The sequence below is a fragment of the Neltuma alba genome, unplaced genomic scaffold (assembly GCF_004799145.2).
Source record: "Neltuma alba isolate B1F8T4 unplaced genomic scaffold, ASM479914v2 tig00013012_pilon, whole genome shotgun sequence".
In the NCBI taxonomy this organism is placed as follows: domain Eukaryota; kingdom Viridiplantae; phylum Streptophyta; class Magnoliopsida; order Fabales; family Fabaceae; genus Neltuma; species Neltuma alba.
Window position 1 is genome coordinate 1 of NW_021637360.1, and position 22,266 is coordinate 22,266.

At 38.3% G+C, this 22,266-nt stretch overlaps 1 protein-coding gene across 1 annotated transcript; it reads left to right on the forward strand.

Moving 5' to 3' along the window:
• The first annotated feature begins 3,388 nt into the window (after positions 1-3,388).
• On the forward strand, positions 3,389-21,863 carry LOC114733525 (dihydrolipoyllysine-residue acetyltransferase component 1 of pyruvate dehydrogenase complex, mitochondrial-like). The gene is made up of 19 exons (XM_028920998.1): positions 3,389-3,492; positions 3,588-3,632; positions 3,748-3,821; positions 4,553-4,622; positions 5,300-5,491; positions 5,583-5,627; positions 5,776-5,849; positions 6,465-6,534; positions 7,301-7,690; positions 18,874-18,934; positions 19,027-19,071; positions 19,154-19,237; positions 20,031-20,107; positions 20,174-20,236; positions 20,401-20,471; positions 20,585-20,645; positions 20,782-20,842; positions 20,921-21,001; positions 21,407-21,863. The coding sequence occupies exons 1-19, from the start codon at positions 3,469-3,471 to the stop codon at positions 21,463-21,465; spliced, it is 1,647 nt and encodes a 548-aa protein (XP_028776831.1). The 5' UTR covers positions 3,389-3,468; the 3' UTR covers positions 21,466-21,863.
• The last annotated feature ends 403 nt before the right edge of the window (positions 21,864-22,266 follow it).

Consider the following 22,266-nt stretch of genomic DNA (forward strand, 5'->3'; position numbering starts at 1 on the left):
TTTCTGTTTTCATTTTTCCAATTTGTTCTCTAAAAATAATCTGCCTGTAAACTCTTTTTGAGTAGCTGGTTTAGGCATCTCATTTTTGGAGAATTCATGTGGTTTCTTGTTTAGGAAGTCATTTAATTTGTCATGACATATGTATTATTTTTACAGATCTTAGAGTTGTTGTGAGTTATGACACTGACATTTGAAGCTTCTCCTTTTTATTTAATCTATTTGTAATAAAAGGACATGAGTCCTTACTTGTTTAATATTGTTCTGAATGTTCTAACTGAGCTTATTTAAGAAAAAATCCCTAAGAGCATGCTTTTTGCGGATGACATAGTCCTCATGACTGAATCAAAAGAAGAGATTAACTCTAGATTGGAGTTACGTAGAAGGACTTTGGAGTCGAAAGGTTTTCGCTTGAGTAGGAACAAAACAGAATATATGCATTGCAATTTTGGGGTGAAGTAAGGCAATGGTGATTTGGAGGTGAAGATGGGAGTTCAAATCATTCATCAAGTATAAATATCTAGGATCTTTTGTACATGAGGATGGTGAAATTGATGGAGACATTTCTCATAGAATACAAGTGGGCTGGTTAAAGTGAAGGAAAGCTACTAGAGTATTTGCGACGAAAAGGTACCTGAGAAGCTTAAGGGAAAATTTATCGGACTATTATAAGATCAGCTATGTTATACGGTAGTGAATGTTGGGCGATAAAAGGAAAACAGGAGCATAAAGTTGGGATAGCAAAAATGAGGATGTCGAGATGGATGTGTGGTCATACTAGAAAAAATAAGATCCAAAATAAAAATATTAGAGCAAGAGTCGGTGTGATGCCTATCGAAGAGAAAATAGTTGAATAGCGCTTAAAGTGGTTTGGGCATATGCAGAGAAGGGTATTGAAGGCCTCGGTGAGGAGGGCAGATCAGACAGTATGGAGTCCCATAAAAAAGCACAGAGGAAGACCGAGAAGAATGCTCAATGAGGTTATTGAACGAGACCTCGTGATCAACAACATATCTAAGGACTTGGTTGTTGATAAGGCACAATGGTAGCGTGTGATTCATTCATAGCTAACCCCACTTAGTGGGATAACGCTTTTTGTTGTTGTTGTTGTAATAAAAGGAAATAGAAATTTCCATATGGAGCAAAGCACAGATGATGGTGATGTTTATGTGTACGTGAAGAAGTAGATAAAAGCTGTAATGGAAGTTAAAGTAATAAGGCTATTAGTTTGAGTTAGGGGAAAAAAAAAAAAGTTAGTTTGAGGCCAGAAGTCCTTTAGATACAAGCTGGAAAGCTAATGTATTTGTGGGACCTAAAAATAGTGCCCCTTCTCTATTTGCCTTAATTTGGTTATATCTTAATGCTCTGTTTTACCTTAGATTTACCTTGCTTAGCTTGGCTAGGTTATATTCTGTGATTGGTCTGCTTCTGGAATAGTTCAATTTGAGTGTATTCACCTCTGTTTCCTCAGTTTCCAATACATGACAAGGTTGTTATAGTACCTAGTAGTATCCAAATCACCCTGCCTTAACTCATGATAGACCCTTTTATCTATGATATGGCAGCAGTATTTTCTTGGGTGGAATAACACTTCCAGATTGCCTTCCAAGTCCCTTTAGCTGTATGGAAGACAAGAAAAGTTTGACCAATCTTAGGGGTCATAGAATTGATGAGCCATGACTTTACCATGTTGGTTTCGGCATACCAGACCTTCTATTTAGGGTTTGGTTGCAATGGTTCAGCTGCCTTTCTACGAGATATTCCTCTTTGCCTTGCCAACCGTGTACATGAGGATGCCTTGGGATCATTGTAGTAAATTGTTCCCATTGAAGCAATGATTAGTAATGGAGTTAGGTTGGGTCTTACTCATAGAAGTATGCAACAAAGAAGGATGCGATAGAGGAGCTCTATGAGTTTGGTCATTGTGAGCATTATCGTCTTTGGGCTTCTTAGGGCTGCTCAGGTTTTCAAAGTGCGAAAGGAGCAAGGGTTACCATGGGTCATAAAGAACTAGGTGAACTAAGATGACTTGTTGAGGCTATAATTAAGGTGTATATTTAACACGTTTATGATTTTGATGGAAACTTGGTAGTATGGGTTATTAAGTCCCATGTTGAGTAGTATGAGATGCTCAATGGGGTATTTGAGTGAGTTGGTTCTTCCATCTCAGCTGTTGACTTTTGGGGTAGGATTTTCCATCCCACTTAGGTACTAGGCACTCATGGTATGAGAGCTAGATTGTTGGCAGTTTCGGAGATGGCTACTCATAGAGGGCTCTAATTGGCAGGAGGTTAAGTGAATTGCCAAGTGGTGCAGCCTCTAAGACGTCCACTTTTCACTGGGGGCCAGCTCATAGCAACTTGTTAGTATGTGATGAGAAGTCCCACATTGAGTGGTATTAGATGCTCAATGGGGTGTTTTAGTGGGCTGGCTCCCCCCCCCCCCCCTCAATAGCTAACTTTTTGGGTAGGGTTCCCCATCCCATTTAGGTGCCCACCGTATTTGTTATTTTAATAATATAAATATGTTATTTTAACTTTGCATATGCTAGGTAATTTTAACTATTATATCTTCTGCTCATATGTTAGAAGAGATATCTAAGAATTAGTAGAAAAATTTGATGCCTGAGATCCTAGGCTCAGGGTTAGGTGTCTGCTTATATTAAGACCTTTGTATTCAGTTTTTGATTATGGAATAAGAAAATACAGAGGTGCACTACAGCTCTGACTTCTACACAACCATAAATGATTTGAGATAAGGAGCCGGAGCAGATGATATAGCACTATAGGCATTTCCAAGCCTGCCTATGACAATAACTTTGTTGTAGGTTTCCCAAGTTGATTAAGGATTGTGTGGAATCCCACGGGAAAAAAAAAAAAAAAACTGATTGTGTGGAATAAAGAGGCAAGTAACACAGTTGGGCTGCTGTTAAAACAGCATGGTATAACTAGTTGCAGGACACCATTGACAAAAGTGTAATTTGACTTAAGGAGTTGTACAAGATTTTGTTCAAAGTCTCAAAATCACTTGCAGTGGACTAGAATATATTTGCAATTTGGGGAATAATAAAACTTGTGATTCATGAGTTCCCTTTGAATTTCCAGTTTCATTTTGAGGGAATCTTGTGCATTTTCTTTGACGAATCCAACAGTTTCATGAATGATTTTTAATTAATGGGACTGCAAAGTCCAGCTGAAACTGTATTTGAAAAGGCTTTATATATATATGTATATATTTATATCTCATTCCAGGTCTATAAATTTCAGTTAAACAGCTTGGTTTGTCCTGTTTTCTTGTTCAAGAACTTGTGCACAAAGTTGGTTATTTTAAATGTTTTTGATATTTTAGTAATATTGTGGCAATTACAAGGCACAATCTGCTAATATCAGGTCATGTGCCCAGGTTATGTTTTGATCTGACGCTGATTGCTTGTTTCTAATTTGTCTAGATTCTTCCCATTTGGTCCTTGCGATGCCCGCCTTGTCCCCCACAATGGTGAGCTTACATGAATAACTTTACTCGTCATTGTTGTATCTTCATTCCTTTTATTGCTTCCATAGAGTTTGGCTAACTGCTTCCTGTGGTTCCAGAGCCAAGGTAATATTGCAAAATGGCGAAAAAAAGAAGGAGATAAGGTCAGTTAGGAAATAGTTCCTTCATGGTTGCAAGTTACATCTCTGCTTGTCTTCATGTCTTTGGATTAGAGATTGAAGTGGGTCATGTTGTCCTGGGTGCTAATTAATGCAACAGATTGAAGTCGGTGATGTGCTATGTGAAATTGAGACTGATAAAGCTACGCTTGAATTTGAAAGTCTTGAAGAGGGGTAATTCACTTGTTTTTCACCCTTCCGACTCTTTTTAATGTTTGTTACTGGATGGCTTTTTTGCTTTTGATATTCTGGTAAATTGACATCTTTGCTTCACATTGACAAATTGGAAATATCCTTGAGGTAAACACATGCGTAAAGAGAGAATAGACTTGAGAGACCACCGGATTAAGGATTAATGTTTCAGCAGTCTGATGGGACTTTAAAGTACAGATGCAGTTGGAAGCTTGATTCAAATCGATCTAAGTGATGTAGGAGAAGAGTAAACTAAAGAGAGAATACCAAAATTCACAGAAAATCTCAAAATCAAAATATCATAGGACTAAATAAGAACTGTGAATGAGATTCAAATACGAGTAGCTGATATCCCAGTCCCAAAATACTACGATGGGAGGGCATATCCTTGCAATTAAATAACAGTTGCTGAGTGAAATCTCAGAAATGGATTTTGTATTCTTAAGACATCCTTTAGCCTGACATTCTGTTAGGCTTGAAGTTTGAACAAAAAAATGGCTACAGCGGTCAGCATTTCTTAGTGCTGATTATTGTACTACGTCAACTGAAACTTCATAAACCGACTTCAAACAAGATTATCGGAATTGTTGATGAAATGATTCTCGTGGTCCAGTATACCTGATTTATATTGAGCCTAGAGCAATGAACAGATAACCATATGCGTGTCAATGCAAACTATTCTTTTTGGTATGATGATTGAATTATTCCTGCAGATTTCTGGCTAAGATATTGGTACCGGATGGGTCAAAGGATGTGCCTGTGGGACAACCAATTGCAATAACAGTAAGCCAGTCTGAAGTTTGATTGCTGCATTATTGATGTTTTACATTAACTGATCAGTATTTGATTTAAATTTAAATCGTATTGCAGTCTGTAAACCTAATCTGATGTACTGTTTTGGTTAATTAATTCTGTTGTCCTATGAAGGTTTCTTTATTGAAGATCTTATTTTGTAGCTTGCTAAAATTAACTTTGAGCATGTCATGCTTTGGTGGTTCCAACGTGAAACCAAGCACACAATTTGTAGTCCTCTATGCATTCATTAGGAGTATATGTATATTTATTTTATTATTTTATTTATCTGTTTTTTTTTTCTTTTTTCTTGTGTTCCTACAATGCTAATTAACTACTTCTCTAGTCACTCATTGTTCCTTTAGATCTAAATTCAAAATCAGATTTCTTTTCACAACTTCTTGGCGTGGATCCAGTTAATTTCCATCTGCATGAAAGGAACTTTGATACATTAGTATAAACAATAAACTTGCAAATTGGATACTGGATAGTACAAGTTATAATCTATGGTTTATATGTTTTTAGATGGGTAGATCATATTTTTTAAGTCATCCCATGACGTATCAATTTTTTTTTTTTTTAAAAATCATGAAGACTTGTGTAATCTCAATGATGTTTTTATTTCAAACATTTGCTCAGCATAAGAACTAATTATGAGCCTTGACCAGGTTGAGGATCCAAATGATATCCAAAATGTTCCTGCTTCGGTGGGGGCTGAGGTAGGAGCCAAGGAGAAAAAATCTACCAACCAAGAAGTTAATCATGACGAGAGGACACCAGAATCAACTTCCGCTAAAATAAACACATCAGAACTCCCTCCTCATATCCTTCTTGAAATGCCAGCTTTGTCCCCAACAATGGTGAGATTGGTTTGATGCTGCTACATTTTACTACTACTGACCTAGATTTTATTTCCTTCCATTGGGATGTTAATTTATAATTTCTGTACAGAACCAAGGAAACATTGCTAAATGGAGGAAAAAAGAAGGAGACAAGGTTAGGATTGTTTGAATGTCAGGTTTTCAGTCAGCTTTTAATTTTCTGTTGGATTTGATAATATTTGAAATTGTGAAGGATGTTGATACTCGTTAACATCTTTCTTGTCGTTTGTAACTCCTGAACACATATTTGATGGCTTTGACAGATAGAAGTGGGTGACATATTATGTGAGATAGAGACGGACAAAGCTACCCTTGAATTTGAGACTCTTGAAGAGGGGTAATAAAGCTTTACGTAGCATAACATATTAACTTCTAAATAGTTTGATATCTGTTAAGGCAATATCCATGCTATATGTCACGCATTTAGCTTTCTGCTGCAATTTTCATCCATCTTTTCGCTTAGATGCTCCATTTGGAATAATGTGTTGTTGTAGTGAACACTTGACTATTTAAGTAACTTATAAACCTGTTAGTAATATGTCTGACATGTCACTCAATTGTTTAGAACCGTTATGTTTTGATTGAAAAGGAATCATTGAATTTCATCAAGCTGCATAAATAAGTTTGACAAAAGTAAGACTCAGAATGGAGTCTTTGGAAGAATAATCTAATCTTGGATTACATGGTAGATTATAATAATCTCATTATGTAGTTTTTTTCTTTTTGGGCCTGAATCGTATTATGTAGTTTGTCATCTTGTATTCAAGATCTTGAATTGCTGGCCCTTATGCATAAATCATGCATTGGAGTTTGTACATTTAACATAAGGTGTATTTGCACTCTTTTTTTGTTCTTTCTATTACGTTTTTGATTTTTCTAAAAAAAGAAAAAGACTCAAAGAAAAAGAAAAGAAAAGAAATTGACGCTAGCTTTGGTGTAATGTGTATTCTAGATATCTAGCTAAGATATTAACCCCAGAGGGTTCAAAAGATGTGGCAGTGGGACAACCTATTGCAATAACAGTAAGTTTGATTTCATAATGCTTGTTTAATTATTTAGCTTCTGGAAAATCTAGTTAGATCTGTCTTTTGTTTTAATTATTTACTTTAATGTTGGGCTTTCTTTTATGTAATTTTAAATTTGGCTTCATTTTATTTTATTCTATTTAGGCTTAGCTATTATTTTAATTATTGAATTATTGGAGATTGAATTACTCCCTCTAGCCCTAATTATAGGTCAAAGTTAACTACATGATTCCTAAGGAGTAGTGGTTGATCTCTTTAAACTTGTAGAAAAATGTGTTACTTTCCAGTTATGCCCATGCTAACTTGTTGCAATCAAGGAGGGGCAAGATAGGAAATTTTTTTTAACTCTCACATCTTTGCCCTATATTTAGAATCAAGTAGGGCCTTAAAACCTAGCCCCATAATTAGGGCCAGAGGGAGTATTGAATTAGGGGCTTAATATATAGCCCTAGGGTACTTGCGTGAAATATTTTCTGTCGACTTTCTCCCCCACTCTTGTTTTCCCTTTATCTCCACTCCCTCCTTCTCCCTCTCCCCTTTTCCCAGTTTCCTCCTTCATTAGGATTTTGTGGTTAGCCAAAGTGAAACATGTATGTTGATGACAAAGGTCCAAAGTTTTGTTAACTTGTTCCGCAATTTGAATTACAGAACCCTCTGACCGAATGACAGCTATTTATTTGCCTGTTTTATGACAAAGCTACCCTTTATTTTCATCCTGCAATGTACTGGAATACATGCAAGTACTTATGCTTCTTTTAACTAGGTTGAAGATGCATCTGATGTTGAAGCGGTAAAGAATTCAGTCAGGAGCAGTTCTGCAAGCCAACAGGAGAAGACCACTCACCATGACACTAGAAGTGAGGGTGGAGCACAGAAGACCAATGCAAGAAGAATTAGCCCAGCTGCAAAGTTGTTGATCCTAGAACATGGATTGGATGCATCCACATTGAAAGCATCTGGTCCTTATGGAACCCTCCTAAAAGGGGATGTTCTTTCTGTTATTAAGTCTGGAAAAATATCTCCGCAACTTGCATCTAAGGAAAACGCACCATCGTCTCAAAGTCATCAACAGGTTGCTGCATCACAAGACTCTAAGTCTCCTTTAAAGCAATCGGATGCTTTTGAAGATTTGCCAAATAGCCAAATCCGTAAGGTAGATCCATTGAATTCAGTTAAAAATGGATGTGGTTCTTTTTCAATTCTTGCTTCTTCTTTATATTATATGTATTTGTGCTGATTTTTCAAAAAAAAAAAAAAAAACTTTTTAGAGAGATGTTGATTCTAAGGGGAAAATAATTCTACCAGAAATGCTATATCATAGTGAGTGTTAGGCTTTAAAGGGACAACATGAGCATAAACTAGGGATAGCTCAGATGAGGATGTTGAGATGGACATGTGGTTACGTAAGAAGGGATTTCTAAGGCCATATATGAGGAAGAGTTGGAGTGGCCTCTGTTGAAGAAAGATGGCTGGTAATTTTTCATTAGATCCCTCCCTCACGTAACTTGGTCGTTTTTAAGGTCTTTTTTTAATCAAAGCCTTCAATTCTTCATCAATTGTCTCTTTCCATCTTGGGTTTGCAATTGCTTGTCAAAAGATGGCTTATAATTTTTCATTAGAGATGCTTGCTACAAAGCCTTGTAGACTAGGTGATGAATGTTCATAAGTAATGAAATTGCTTATTGGATGCAAAGTGCACTTCTTTGCCGCTTTCATCAAAGCTATTCGCCAATTGAGATCCTTAGAAATGGGACCTGGATTTGATTCTTGGCATTGCTTAGGATTTATGAGTCTCAATAGTGGGTTCTTCAACATCTGGTTCTTTTTGCTGGATGAACCTTTCTTGGTTTTCGTTAATAAGTGACCATATTTTTATGGGAAAATTACGCACCGGTCCCAAAGATGAGACTTTATTCATCTAGGGTCCCATGAAATGTCAAAATTACTAGCAGGTCCCAAGGGGCCTTAGAGTATTATATTCTAATTGTAAAATGACATCACTGCCCCTCAGATTCCCAATTCACATTTTCTCTGCCATTGTGATTGACAACCTCAGCAGTGACTATTAACAACCCAATGAGAAGGTATTGACAACCTCAGTAGTATCCGTAGACAACTTATTTTGTAGGATTACATAACCTCTGCATAAGAGTAAATTATAACCAAATAGTATAATACGACAATTTTAACATTGAAATGGAAAGCTTTTTGAAACCATTAAGAACTTTAACTAAACCCAATAAGATTATAGCGAAATTTTAATGCGAAGATCTATTGACAACCTTAATAGTGAGTATTAATAACCTAAGGAGAGCTGTTGACAGCCTAGGCAGTGTTTGTTAACAGCTGATTTTATAGGATAGTAGAATCTCTGCATAAGATTAAATTATAACTAAATAGTATAACATAACAATTACATAAGATCAACTTTAACACTATTTAGTTATAATTTAGTTAGTTATAGTTGTTAAAGGTTATATTATCCTATAAAGTCAGTTGTTAATAGACACTGCCTAGGTTGTCAATAGCTCTCTTTGGGTTATTAATATTCACTATTGATGTTGTCAATGGATCTCTGCATTAAAATTTTGCTATAATTCTATTGGGTTTAGTTAAAGTTCTTAATGGTTTTGAAAGCTTCTAATTTCAGTGTTAAAGTTGTTGTATTATAGTATTTGGTTATAATTTACTCTTATGTGGAAGTTATGTGATTCTATAAAGTAAGTTGTCAGCGGATATTGCTTAAGTTGTCAATGCCTTCTTATTGAGTTGTTAACAGTCGCTGTTGAGGTTGTCAATCGCAATGACAGAGAAAACGTGAATTGAGAATTTGAGGGGCAGTGATATCATTTTACAATTAGAATATAATACACTAAGGTCCTTTGGGACCTGTTAGTAATTTAGAAATTTCATGGACCCTAGATGAATAAAGTCTCTTCTTTGGGACCTGTGTGTAATTTTTCCTATTGTTATCTGCAAGCTTACCTGCAACCCTCGTTTCAAAGTAATCCCCTTCCAACTGTCTTTTGCGCTGTAGGGGCTGTTTCAGGGCTAGGAATTATTGGTAGATTAGGTTCAGGTGTAGAGGTTCAATGCTGAACATTCACTACGGTATGGTTTTTTATAATTAGTTTTAGAAGGGTTGTGTTCATAAAATAGGGTCTTAGCAGCAGTCATATGGTTTGAAACACGTTAATTATGCAAGTTATGTCATTCGGTGTATTTGTATGAAATGCATTAGCAAAACTTGTTTTGTCTCTAGTTCCAGTTGCAATGTTGGAATTTGATATAGCTGCTATAGCTGCTGGTTTTAAGAAGACATATAAGAGGAGAGTTGGTAGGAGGTTTGGTGAACAACTGAGGGTAGAAGATGGGGAATATGCTGAAGCTCCAGAAAAGGGGGAACAACTCTAATGTGCAGCTAGCTACTAATCTTTTGGGTCTAAATCCTTGTATAGGGGTAGGACTAATTTTTTAGGTTTAATACGTGTTGTGGGGGTGGCATTGAGGGCAAGGATTAATTCTGGAAAAACCAGTTGTGAGGAGAGACCTGGCCTCTCGAATGCCATGGGGAGTCGCTGGGTTGAGCTATAATCCTTGCATTACTAGTGTTCTTTTGTATTGGTGATTACTGTGTATTATTCCGTACATTAGGAAATAGGGCTTTGGCTTGAATCAGGGAAGCTGAATGTATCTTTGATTCAATTCTGAATTATTAATATCAAAGCCTTAGTATTTTCCTCTTCTAGTATTGTTCTTTTTTTATTATTATTGTTGGCTGGGACACTGGATGGTTGAAAGTTGAAACAGGGTCACAACAATTGGTATCAGAGCAGGCGATCCCCGGCACACTATCAACCAACGCAGTAATGGCAGACGAAGTACGATATGCTAGTCCTGAAGTGCAGGAGCTAAGAGAAACAGTAGGAGGGTTGTCCAGGGATGTGAGAACATTAAAGGAGGCCGTTGACCAGATTCAAGAAGCGGTTGTGCAGTTATTGGGGCAAAGACAAAGAACAGAATCCAATACTGGTGAAAGGAGCAGACCGGATGAGGGGGAAAGCCAGGAGAGTCACGGGGGTGCTGCCAAAGAATTGGGAAAGTATAGGAAATTAGAGTTACCTATTTTCACAGGAGAGGATCCGTTGGGGTGGTTCTTTCGAGTAGAGCGATATTTTAGGGTCAACCATATAGCGGAGGAAGAGAAAATGGAAGCTGCCATGGTTTGTCTCGAAGGAAAGGCTTTGAATTGGTACCAGTGGGTGGAATCCCAAACGACTATTCGTGGCTGGCAGGAATTTAAAAGCGAAGTCTTACGGAGGTTTCATCCTTCACAGCTAGGGGATGAATATGAAATGTTGTACTCAGCAAGGCAACACTGCTCTGTTCTGGAGTTTGTGGAGGAATTCGAGCGCCTTGCAGCACCTCTGAAGGACGTGTCCGAAGAGAGTTTGGTGGGAGCTTTTCGAGTGGCACTGAAACCTGAGATACGGGCGGAACTCCGTCTTACCGGCGCCTCCTCGCTGCGTGAAGTTATGGAGATGGCAATCAGAGTGGAGGAGAGGAACATGGTAGTCGAATCCAGGAGGGACGACTGGGCAACCCGATTTCAGAGGTACCCTAATGGGCCTAAATCAGATCCAGCCCGACACCAATACAGCAGGGTCACTCACTTACCCGAAACGCAGAAGATGGTGTCGTTTTCTTCTGCGACCCCGGACGCTGCGAAGAGATCAGATTGGAAGGGGACTGAGTCAAAAGGCAGTAGTTCTTCCGCAGCGACGAGCTCGACGGCGAAAACAGGGATGTTTGGTCAACGATTGTCCGACGCCGAGCTGGTCCGACGGAGGGAGCAAGGACTTTGTTTTAAATGTGCTGAGAAGTTTGGGCCGAATCATGTCTGCAAAAACAAAAATTTACAAGTGTTGATTCTGGACTGGGACGCCGAGAAGGAACACCCCTGGAAGGAAGGGATTGAGGTCGAAGAAGAAGAAGAAGAAGTGGGAGATGATGGAGAAGCCATGAAAATGGAGCTGTCCCTCAATTCAATTTCCGGTTTCGGCGATAATCACACAATGAAGGTGCGGGGACGACTGGCCGAGGAGGAGGTTATTATCTTAATTGATAGTGGTGCTTCCCAAAACTTCATCTTTGAGGAGTTAGTGACCAAAACGGGAATCAAAGTTGATGAGATTGCAGAATATACAGTAGCCGTGGGGGATGGCCACCGACTACGAAGGCGACAACGGTGTCCGCATGTCGCACTCAAGGTGCAGGAACTTGAGATTGATCAAACGTTCTACCCGTTTCCGTTGAGGGGAGTGGATATGGTATTAGGAATTGAGTGGTTGAAGTCACTGGGAGACGTAAATGTGAATTGGAGCCGGTTGTCTATGAAAATTAGGGAACCGGGGAGTTACATCTGCTTGAAGGGAGACCCTACCCTGTCAACGAGACAAGCCACATTTAAGACCTTGGTTCGGTCTGTGAGAAAAAAAGGGGAAGCATACTTGGTAGAGTATAATGGGTTGGCTAATGTTGAATCGAAAGTGGCAAAATTACCCCCTGAAATTCAGGAATTGATGAGCAGGTTTCCCACTGTCTATGGAGAAATAGAAGGGCTGCCGCTTCCTCGAACCCGAGATCATGCCATTGTAATTAGACCAGGAGAGCAACCTCCCAATATCCGGCCCTACAGGTACCCGCGCCTACAAAAAAATGAGATAGAAAAACTGGTGAAAGATATGTTGAAGGCTGGAATTAAACAGCCTAGCACCAGCCCCTACTCCAGCCCAGTCCTACTTGTGAAGAAAAAGGATGGGAGTTGGAGGTTTTGTGTAGATATCGAGCATTCAACAAAATTACAGTCCCAGACCGATTTCCCATCCCAGCTATCGATGAATTATTGGATGAACTGAAGGGGGCCAATGTATTCACAAAGCTGGACCTCAAATCTGGCTACCACCAGATTCGAATCAAGGCCGGGGATGAGCACAAGACTGCTTTCAGAACACATGAAGGCCACTATGAATTCAAGGTGATGCCCTTCGGATTGACCAATGCTCCTTCCACATTCCAGTCTTTGATGAATGAGATATTTAGGGAGTATTTACGTAAGTTTGTGTTAGTATTCTTTGATGATATTCTTATATACAGTACCGATTTTCACTCTCATTTGAAGCAATTAGAAATTGTACTGACCTGTTTGAAGGAGAACCGATTGGTTATCAATCTGAAAAAGTGCAGCTTTATGCAACCCAAAATTGAGTATCTCGGCCACATTATTTCCAGAGAGGGGGTCCAAGCAGATCCGACAAAAATCGAGAGCATGGTGAGATGGCCCAAGCCTAAGAGTGTGAAGTCCTTGAGAGGCTTCCTAGGGCTCACGGGATATTACCGACGATTTGTTAAAAACTATGGGAAGATAGCTAGCCCTCTTACTGATTTACTCAAGAAGGATGCATTCAAGTGGACAGCAGGAGCAGAACAGGCATTTGAGAAGCTCAAGACAACAATGACTTCACTTCCAGTTTTAGCTATGCCGGACTTTTCATTACCTTTTGAACTGGAAACCGACGCTTCAGGGACTGGGGTTGGAGCGGTATTAGTGCAAAAGGGGAGACCGGTAGCGTACTATAGTCAAAAATTATCCCATCGCTCCCAACAATGCTCAGTCTATGAGAGAGAACTCATGGCAATTGTCATGGCTGTCAAAAAATGGCGCCACTACCTTTGGGGGCAGAATTTTGTGATCAAAACTGACCAGAAAGCCTTAAAATACTTGCTGGAGCAGAGGGTCGTTGAAGAGAACCAGTAGAAATGGGTTTCAAAGTTGATGGGATTTAAGTTTGAAATAGTCTACAAACCGGGCAAGGAGAATCGAGCTGCTGATGCTTTATCTAGACAAGAGGAGGCTGTTGAGATGATGGGTTTTTCCCTATGGCAGTATGATGAGATTGAAGAATGGGAAAAAGAAGTGCAGGCCGATACAAAGTTGGCAGCCATCACACAGCAATTAATTACTGAACAGGACAGCGTGGAGGGGTACACCATCAAACGGGGCTGTTTGCACTATAAAGGAAGGCTGGTGCTACCGAGGAACTCCACTAGAATACCCTTACTGCTCAAGGAATACCATGATTCCCCAATGGGGGGTCACTCCGGCTACCTCCGTACTTACAAGAGGCTATCCAATGTGGTATATTGGGAGGGAATGAAGAAGGACATACAAACCTATGTAGGCAAATGTGCTGAAGGGAATTGAAAGACGACGCGCAGCGGAAAAACAACTCGAAATTTTAAGACTTTCAACCCCTTGCCCGGATCTACCGATCGCGTTTAAGTTAGGTAGTAAGAAGCATTACCTTCGGTGTTCGATTTCCTGGTGACTCGATGATTCGGCCGTTCAGGATGCTTCTGCTCGCCTCCTTTGTCGTTCGAAGTCGACAACTCCGGTCGGCTTCCTCTACCGGTATCCACACGAGTAGCCCTCAACCTCGAACGGCGTGCTAGCCCCTATGTCCGTCTAGGGTTTTCGAAATCCGTCCTCTCTCCTCTCTTAGGCCGTCTCTTATCTGTCAGTTCTCTCTCTCTTAAACCCTAGCTCCTCATATCAAATATATAGGATGCTATATAGGTTTAATTAATAATATTTAATTTCGAAATTAACTCTAAATTAATTCCGAAATTAATACAATATCAAATATTGCCTAATCAGATAAGAGAACAATTAAATAAATATGGTTTAAATTAAATCCGTCTCACAGATTTAATTCACTTATTTATTTAATAAAGAGATGACGGAATTTATATATTTAATTTATCCTTATAAATTAATATCTCTTATATTTATATATATATACGAATTTATATATATATATATATACACGTCCACCCTATTTATTCATTGAATCTGGACATATCTTAGATTCAATGAATCTGGACATCATAACTCGTGTTGGGCTATTTTGTGTGCGACCTTGTAGGTCCATATGAAGTTGGCAGTGGGCCATTAACTATAATGACTCACAAGTCGTAAGCGGTCTCTAGCAAGACATCACGACTACCCAAAACATATGAGGATCATTGAACGATGCAACCTTTCATACAACCATATCACGTCCCTTTTGTCACACGACATTTTGGTCATGGATGAGGCATGGAGAACGTCATCCTCCTATTCATGACCGTTACTTTCTCGATCCCTGAGTAGTCTGAGTATAGAAACGGAACTACCTTTCCATTATAGTATGGCCATACATTTCTCAGACTCACTCATCGAGGGGCCCAGTAATGTCTCTCTACGAATGTGAGGGACAAATTCCATCTTGACCATTTACATTCCTCCGCATGAAAAACCACTAAGCCTGAACATAGTTTTTATGATCACTAGGTCAAAACTAAGCGTTTCTCATGTAGGAATCCATGATGATCTCAGGTCAAAGGGCATAGTGACGTGGTTTGTATATGAGAGAAGCTTATGACTTAACCCATGCAGCTCTCTCATAGCGGGTCGGTCCAACACCTTGTACTCTTACATGTGCCTATGACTTTAATTTATATCTCTATATATCTTTAAAGTCATACTGGTCTTATTTCATCTTTGCTCCCACATAGATGACCGACCAGGGACATTTAGGATAAACCATGAGTTATCCAAGGATAGTCATCACAGTAAACATGCAAATAATATGATAACTTAATTAATAAATTCATAAATTAACAATGTTCAAAACAGAATGATTGGCCCCTAGGGCACAATTTCCAACAGCTGTGTGTCAGAAAAACAAATATCAAGCTCTCTCTCCGGGTGGGTTGTTGCAGCCTTTACCCATTCCCCAAGGTATTTGGGAGGATATTAGCATGGACTTCATTACTGGGCTTCCAAAATCTAAGAGGCATGATGTTATTCTGGTTGTGGTGGACCGATTATCTAAATATGCCCATTTCTTACCGCTATCTCACCCTTTTACAGCCAAGGATGTTGCTGAAAAATTTGTCAATGAAATTGTCAAGTTGCATGGTTTTCCTAAGACAATTGTGTCAGATAGAGATAGAGTTTTTGTGAGTCAATTCTGGAAAGAGCTGTTCAAGCAAGCGGGAACCCGGTTGTGTCTCAGCTCGGCCTACCATCCGGAGACCGACGGGCAAACTGAGGTGCTGAATCGAGGATTGGAGACCTATTTGCGCTGTTTTACTAGTGAGAAACCTACTCATTGGGTTCAATGGTTACCATGGGCTGAGTATTGGTATAATACTTCCTACCATACGGCTGCAAATATGACCCCATTCAAGGCAGTCTATGGACGAGACCCCCCTGCCTTTCTCAAACTGATTGATGAGCCATCAGCTCTGGAAGCCATTAATGAACAGATCCAAACCAGAAATCAGATCATTGCTGTCCTTAAAGATAATTTAAACAGAGCTCAAAGCAAGATGAAGGGGCAAGCAGATAAACATAGAAGGGCAGTACACTTTCAAGTTGGTGACCAGGTCTATGTCAAGCTCAGGCCTTACAGGCTTAAATCCCTGGCTCGCAGAATGAATGAAAAATTAAGCCCTCGTTTTTATGGCCCTTTCAAAATCTTGGAAAAGATTGGGACTGTTGCTTATAGACTAGAACTCCCTCCCACAGCTAAAATCCACCCTGTTTTCCATGTTTCCAACCTTAAAAAATCGGTTCATTCAACTACTGTGACACCCACATTCCCTCCCATCCTATCCGAGGAACTAGAATTACAGGTGCAGCCTGAAGAAATTCGTAAAGTTAGAAAGCTTATGAATGGGGATTTAGAAGTACTGGTGAAATGGCAAGATCTACCTGAATTTGAAAACTCCTGGGAGAACGCTGCAACAATTGCTACACAATTCCCTGAATTTCCCCTTGAGGACAAGGTGAAACTTCTAGGGGTGGGAAATGATATAGCTGCTATAGCTGCTGGTTTTAAGAAGACATATAAGAGGAGAGTTGGTAGGAGGTTTGGTGAACAACTGAGGGTAGAAGATGGGGAATATGCTGAAGCTCCAGAAAAGGGGGAACAACTCTAATGTGCAGCTAGCTACTAATCTTTTGGGTCTAAATCCTTGTATAGGGGTAGGACTAATTTTTTGGGTTTAATACGTGTTGTGGGGGTGGCATTGAGGGCAAGGATTAATTCTGGAAAAACCAGTTGTGAGGAGAGACCTGGCCTCTCGAATGCCATGGGGAGTCGCTGGGTTGAGCTATAATCCTTGCATTACTAGTGTTCTTTTGTATTGGTGATTACTGTGTATTATTCCGTACATTAGGAAATAGGGCTTTGGCTTGAATCAGGGAAGCTGAATGTATCTTTGATTCAATTCTGAATTATTAATATCAAAGCCTCAGTATTTTCCTCTTCTAGTATTGTTCTGTTTTTATTAGGGGTGCACATGGGCAAGGCTGGGCAGGGCAGGACCCCTGCCCGATGCCTGGCCCGAGATATGAACGGGCTGCATTTTGCAGCCCGCTGCCCGGCCCTGCCCATAGAAGCCCTAACCATTTTGGGCTAGGCGTGGGCGGGCTGGGCAGGGTGGGCTTTGTTGCCCAAATAGTGATAACCTGCCAATATCACATGTAAAAAAACTTTCGTCCATAACTAAAAATTACATTTCATAAATTTTCGCACATTGAAATTATCCAGAAATAATTTAAAACAAGTCTTAGCAAATATCTAAATAAATAATATTCATAATCCATTTAGAACAAAACAACTCTCAAGATTGTAATTAAAGCCTTGAAATTCAAACGGTTTGCGTCAATCTCCATACAGTTGAGAAAAGAATAAAACATTTAAAAAAAATTGAAGAGGGGTTGAAGCACATTGAGATATTCCATTGAGGGTTGGAGATGGTGATGTAATAGAAGCTTGATTATCTATTCAAGTGGCAAAAATTAAATGTTACCTAAAGGATTGTAAAAAGATATTAAAACTAAAGCAATGGGTTAAAAGGAATAATATAGACCATATAAAAATATGGTGAAATAATTGTAAAAAGATAAATAAAAAATCTTAAAATCTTATAATAATTTAATATAATCACTTTTAATATGCAAACACTTATTATGTGATACAATGCAGTTAGTAGTCCTTACAACTAAAAGACTTCTTTCCATCATATGATTTGTTCATAAAAAATTAATACAAAATAACTAAATATAAATTAAATAAAAAATAAAACATATAATTCATATAATCAAACCCTAATTTTCTTTCTCTGCTCCTACCCCAATCTTGTTTTCTATCTTGTATAAATATTCAAAATTGTTGATTTATACAAATATGTAATGTATGAACTCCATTCTCTAACGAAGAAAGTTGTTAATGGCATATAAGGGAAGACGTGCTTATAAATAGTCAACATTACAACAGCAACACACAATAGGATGTACTCAATAAAGCTCATGAAGAACAAGTTAAAAGCAAGATACTATTGCTTTTTTAGAAAAATTAGATCCCTAAGATGGAAAACTAACAGACATGTAACAATAATAAATTAAATTGCAAAGAGGAGGGAATAACTTTTTTTTGGGGTAAAGAAATGTAATATATTAATATTATTTTATAAATTATAATATATATATAAATATAATCTGGGCAGGGCCAAATGGGCAGGGCAGCATGTCCTGCCCGATGCCCAGCCCTACCCATGAAATGCCCAGCCCAAAGATGCCCATTCTTTTTTGGGCTCCTTTTTTTCGGGCTGGGCAGGGCAATTTTTCTTCGGGCTTGGACGGGCTTAGCGGGCATTTGGGCTTCATGCACACCCCTAGTTTTTATTATTATTGTTGGCTGGGACACTGGATGGTTGAAAGTTGAAACAGGGTCACAACAGAATTAAACGAGGAGCTTTGACTAAATTCTGGCAGCCAATGAACCTTAGGTAAAGAAGGATGCTCCAGTGGTTCCTTTTGGAACCGCAGAGAGGTATTCTTTAAGGTGGACATCACTCTAAATATTTAGCCAAGACAGAGGAGAAGCAGGGAAAAATAAAACTCTAACAACTATGCATAAAATCATATCTGAAATCAAATAATGTTTGACTAAATTTGAATTTCAAACTTATTCCTTATCTGAACAACGCGGATTCCACAGTGACTAATGAATTGGTTAAATATACCACATTTTGGATCTAGGCACTGATAAATTTGGTTTACCATTTTCAACTTTTCAGTGGTTCTCATCTTGTGGTAGAATTTAATCTCTGCTCTCTCATTCAAATGATAATTGTGACCAAACTGATATTTAATAGAACTTCATTGCTGCAACTTGCCATAATATAAAATGACTTTTCTGCAAATATCCTAACACTCTGCAGGTGATTGCCAAGAGGTTGTTGGAGTCTAAACAAAATACGCCTCACTTGTATTTGTCGTCAGGTTTTGATTCTCATGCTCAACATATTTGTGCCGATGAAACTGTATTTGCATAAATTGACTAAACCATATGATTTTTTTATGGTATATATCAGATGTTATACTGGACCCACTTCTTTCTCTTAGAAAAGATCTCAAAGGTTTGGACTTTTAAACTGTCTTGCTCTTGATAATAGGATATATGCATTGGTCATGTTCTTTATTTTCTCCGATTGAATGCAGAGCAATATGGTGTTAAAGTTTCGGTGAATGATATTGTCATCAAAGTTGTAGCCGCTGCTCTCAAAAGTGTAACGGAAGCAAATGGTAAGTAACCATTTTCTTTAACTTTTTCCTATAATTCAAATCAATTGATCTTTTATCGAATAATTTGGAGGATGGGTTCTCTTGATTTCTATTCACAAGAATCAATACAACTTGTAGGGGAAAGATAGCAACGTTCCTGCTATTCAATCCCAATGAATCAGCAACTATAAATGCTGGAAATTATGAAAATAAAAATCACTCAGAATCTGGGATAATAAGGTCAGAATATTTACGAGGAAGTAATCACAAAAATCAAAGTCTAGTGAAATATAAAGAGAACTGCAATAATCAGAGTTGTGCAGTTGCTTTTGCTTGCTTTGTATGGATAAATATGGGTATACTATAGATTCATAGAGTGGGTTACACATAGGGAAGGCAAGCTACAATTTTACCAGAAAGGAAATAAAATAGGGACATTGTTGTAGAATAGTAATTAGGAATTAGAGGGAAAGAGGGGGAAGAAGGAGAATGAGGGAGAAGACACAGAGTAACGGAGGGGGGGGAAGAGAGAGAGAGAGAGATAGAAAGGAAACTCTATTCCATCCACTTGTTACTCTTCACGATTCCAAATACAGCCTCCCAATCCCCTCTATTTATAGGCTCAAGGACTTGTCAACCAATTCTTACTAACTTCCTTTTATTACAATTACCTATCAATACCCCCCGTCCTCCCCCAAAGGGACCGTTGCCCTTCAGGGTCAAGTAGATCAAGGAAATTTGCTTGTCACTCTTTGAATTGAACCGTGCTCTATTGAAATTTGCGATACTGAAATCTGATTCTATTAATCTGCAGCCTACTGGGATGCTGAGAAGGGTGAGGTTATTTTATGTGAGTCCGTTGACATATCAATTGCCGTGGCTACAGAGAAGGTAAATACTTGCGTTACATTTGTTCATAATATTTTACAAATCATTGAACTTTTTTCGTGACTGTAGGGCTTGATGACACCAATTGTTAGGAATGCTGATCAGAAGACAATATCTTCGATCTCCACAGAGGTAGCTTAAAAATAGTGTTTTTTGAGTAATGACGTCAGAATTGCCCCTTTATGTTGGTGTTTATATTTGGCATTATAGTATTGTTTAGTGAATGAAGATAATAGAGACTAGGGTTTTTGTTGATTTTTCTCGATGAACAATTTACTGATTGATTGGTCTTTCAGGTCAAGGAACTGGCAGAAAAGGCACGCTCTGGCAAGCTAATGCCACATGAGTTCCAAGGAGGAACTTTTAGGTGAGTTTGCTATGGATATTGTCATACAGATCTTGGTTAAATCTTAGCCTGGCATCATTAATTTCTCATGCCCAAAACTGTAATTTTGAGCTTTTGACTCTGCCGGGTTGCAGCATTTCAAATTTGGGAATGTTTCCTGTGGATCAGTTCTGTGCTATAATAAATCCCCCACAGGTTCTTTCTCTTCTCTTCCACTCCCCCCCACCTTTTCTTTGCCCATGCCAAACACATTATCACACGGACCTACCTTTTGATGGCAAACCAAGGATTGTTTCTTAACTCTTCATTATTTTGTTATTATTTGGTGCAGGCTGGCATTCTCGCTGTTGGTAGGGGTAACAAAGTTGTGGAACCTGTAATGGGAGCTGATGGTATAGGATATGTTTATATATTACTCAATACTTAATTCTGAATTTATGAGTTGTTTTCACTTAGTAGTGTTTTGCCAGGAATTGAGAGGCCATCCGTTGTTACTAAGATGAACTTGACCTTGTCTGCTGATCATCGCGTTTTTGAAGGCAAAGTTGCAGGTACATCTGATTAGCACACTTGAATTAGCTTGTAATCCTATATCTACTGTTGCAAAAGTTATTGTCTGTGTCCAAAACTAATCATAAACTAGACTGGCCGTGCTTTTTATTTTCACTGCAGTGGATGTCTTCCACTTGTTACTAGTGTAAAATCTACGAGGCTTAGTTTTTATTTGAGCGGAATCTTAATTAGTTTAATCTCTCCTTGTCTTTAGTTGCTCAAATTTAATTAGACTAGCACTAGAAGCCTCAAATTGCTTTAATCAAGAGGCCTAAATCCAGTTTGTGCATGAAATGTTAGCTCATTGACAACAAGTTTTTTTTTTTTTTTTTAATTGTATAAACTACAGAATTTGGAGATTGATTAACGGCAATAATGTGACAATGTTCTTGAGTTTTTTGCAGGAGCATTTCTGTCAGCTCTGCGGTCAAACTTCAGTGACATAAGAAGACTTCTTTTATAATACATAAAAGAATTGTTCTTGTGATTTGATGGGCCGACTTAAGATGCAGTTTAACTTAGTCTGCATCCTCCGCAATCCAAGTATTAATCTTCCATGGCATCCCCATTTTTGCCCTCTTCATTCTCTACAGCTCAAAATGTGGCCCGTTGTTGTGCCATTTTTTTAAAAAAAAATTTTATTCCTTGTTCTATTGATTAAAAAAAAAAAAACCCTCGTCTCATGACCAAGCATTCCAAGAAATGACCTTGTTTGGAGGGTTTAACCATTGAGGTTTCAACCTGAGATTTTGTCCTTCAGATACTGCTGCCCTTTGAAGCTGTATAAATAATTGTGTACGGTCAACGGCAGAAGCAACAGAGCAATTGAGTTAATAAATGATTAGTGATTCTTTTTTTTTTTTGCTGATCATAACTGTATTGCTGTGTATTATACGTATTGCAGTTGTGATTGAAAGTTCCTATGATCCTTACGTATAGAGTCAAAATTAGCAAGAGTATAAACTAGGAAAAATCGCAAAAAAAAAAAAAAAAAAAAAACCTTAACAATTGAAAAATTGCATACAAGGTCTTATTCACAAAAATTATTGTCATTTGCTTATTAATTGTCAAAACTAGTACTAATGTTGTAACAATTTTCAATTTGCAATTTTTCTATTTTTAAGGTTTTTTTTTTTGTGATTTTCCCTATAAACTATAAAGATGTTTTTTTTTTTTGGGCAATCTATTTTTGACTCTTTTCTTGCATATAATCTCAAGATTATCACTTTGTCAACCTTTGTTTTAAGAAATGAGTGGAGCATTT

Bases quoted from the DNA above. Each gene is read 5' to 3' on its own strand.
- LOC114733525 (XM_028920998.1), top strand. From the start codon at position 3,469: ATGCCCGCCTTGTCCCCCACAATG. The intron at 3,493-3,587 runs GTGAGCTTACAT...CTGTGGTTCCAG, and splicing joins CCGCCTTGTCCCCCACAATG to AGCCAAGGTAATATTGCAAA. The intron at 5,850-6,464 runs GTAATAAAGCTT...TGTGTATTCTAG, and splicing joins TTTGAGACTCTTGAAGAGGG to ATATCTAGCTAAGATATTAA.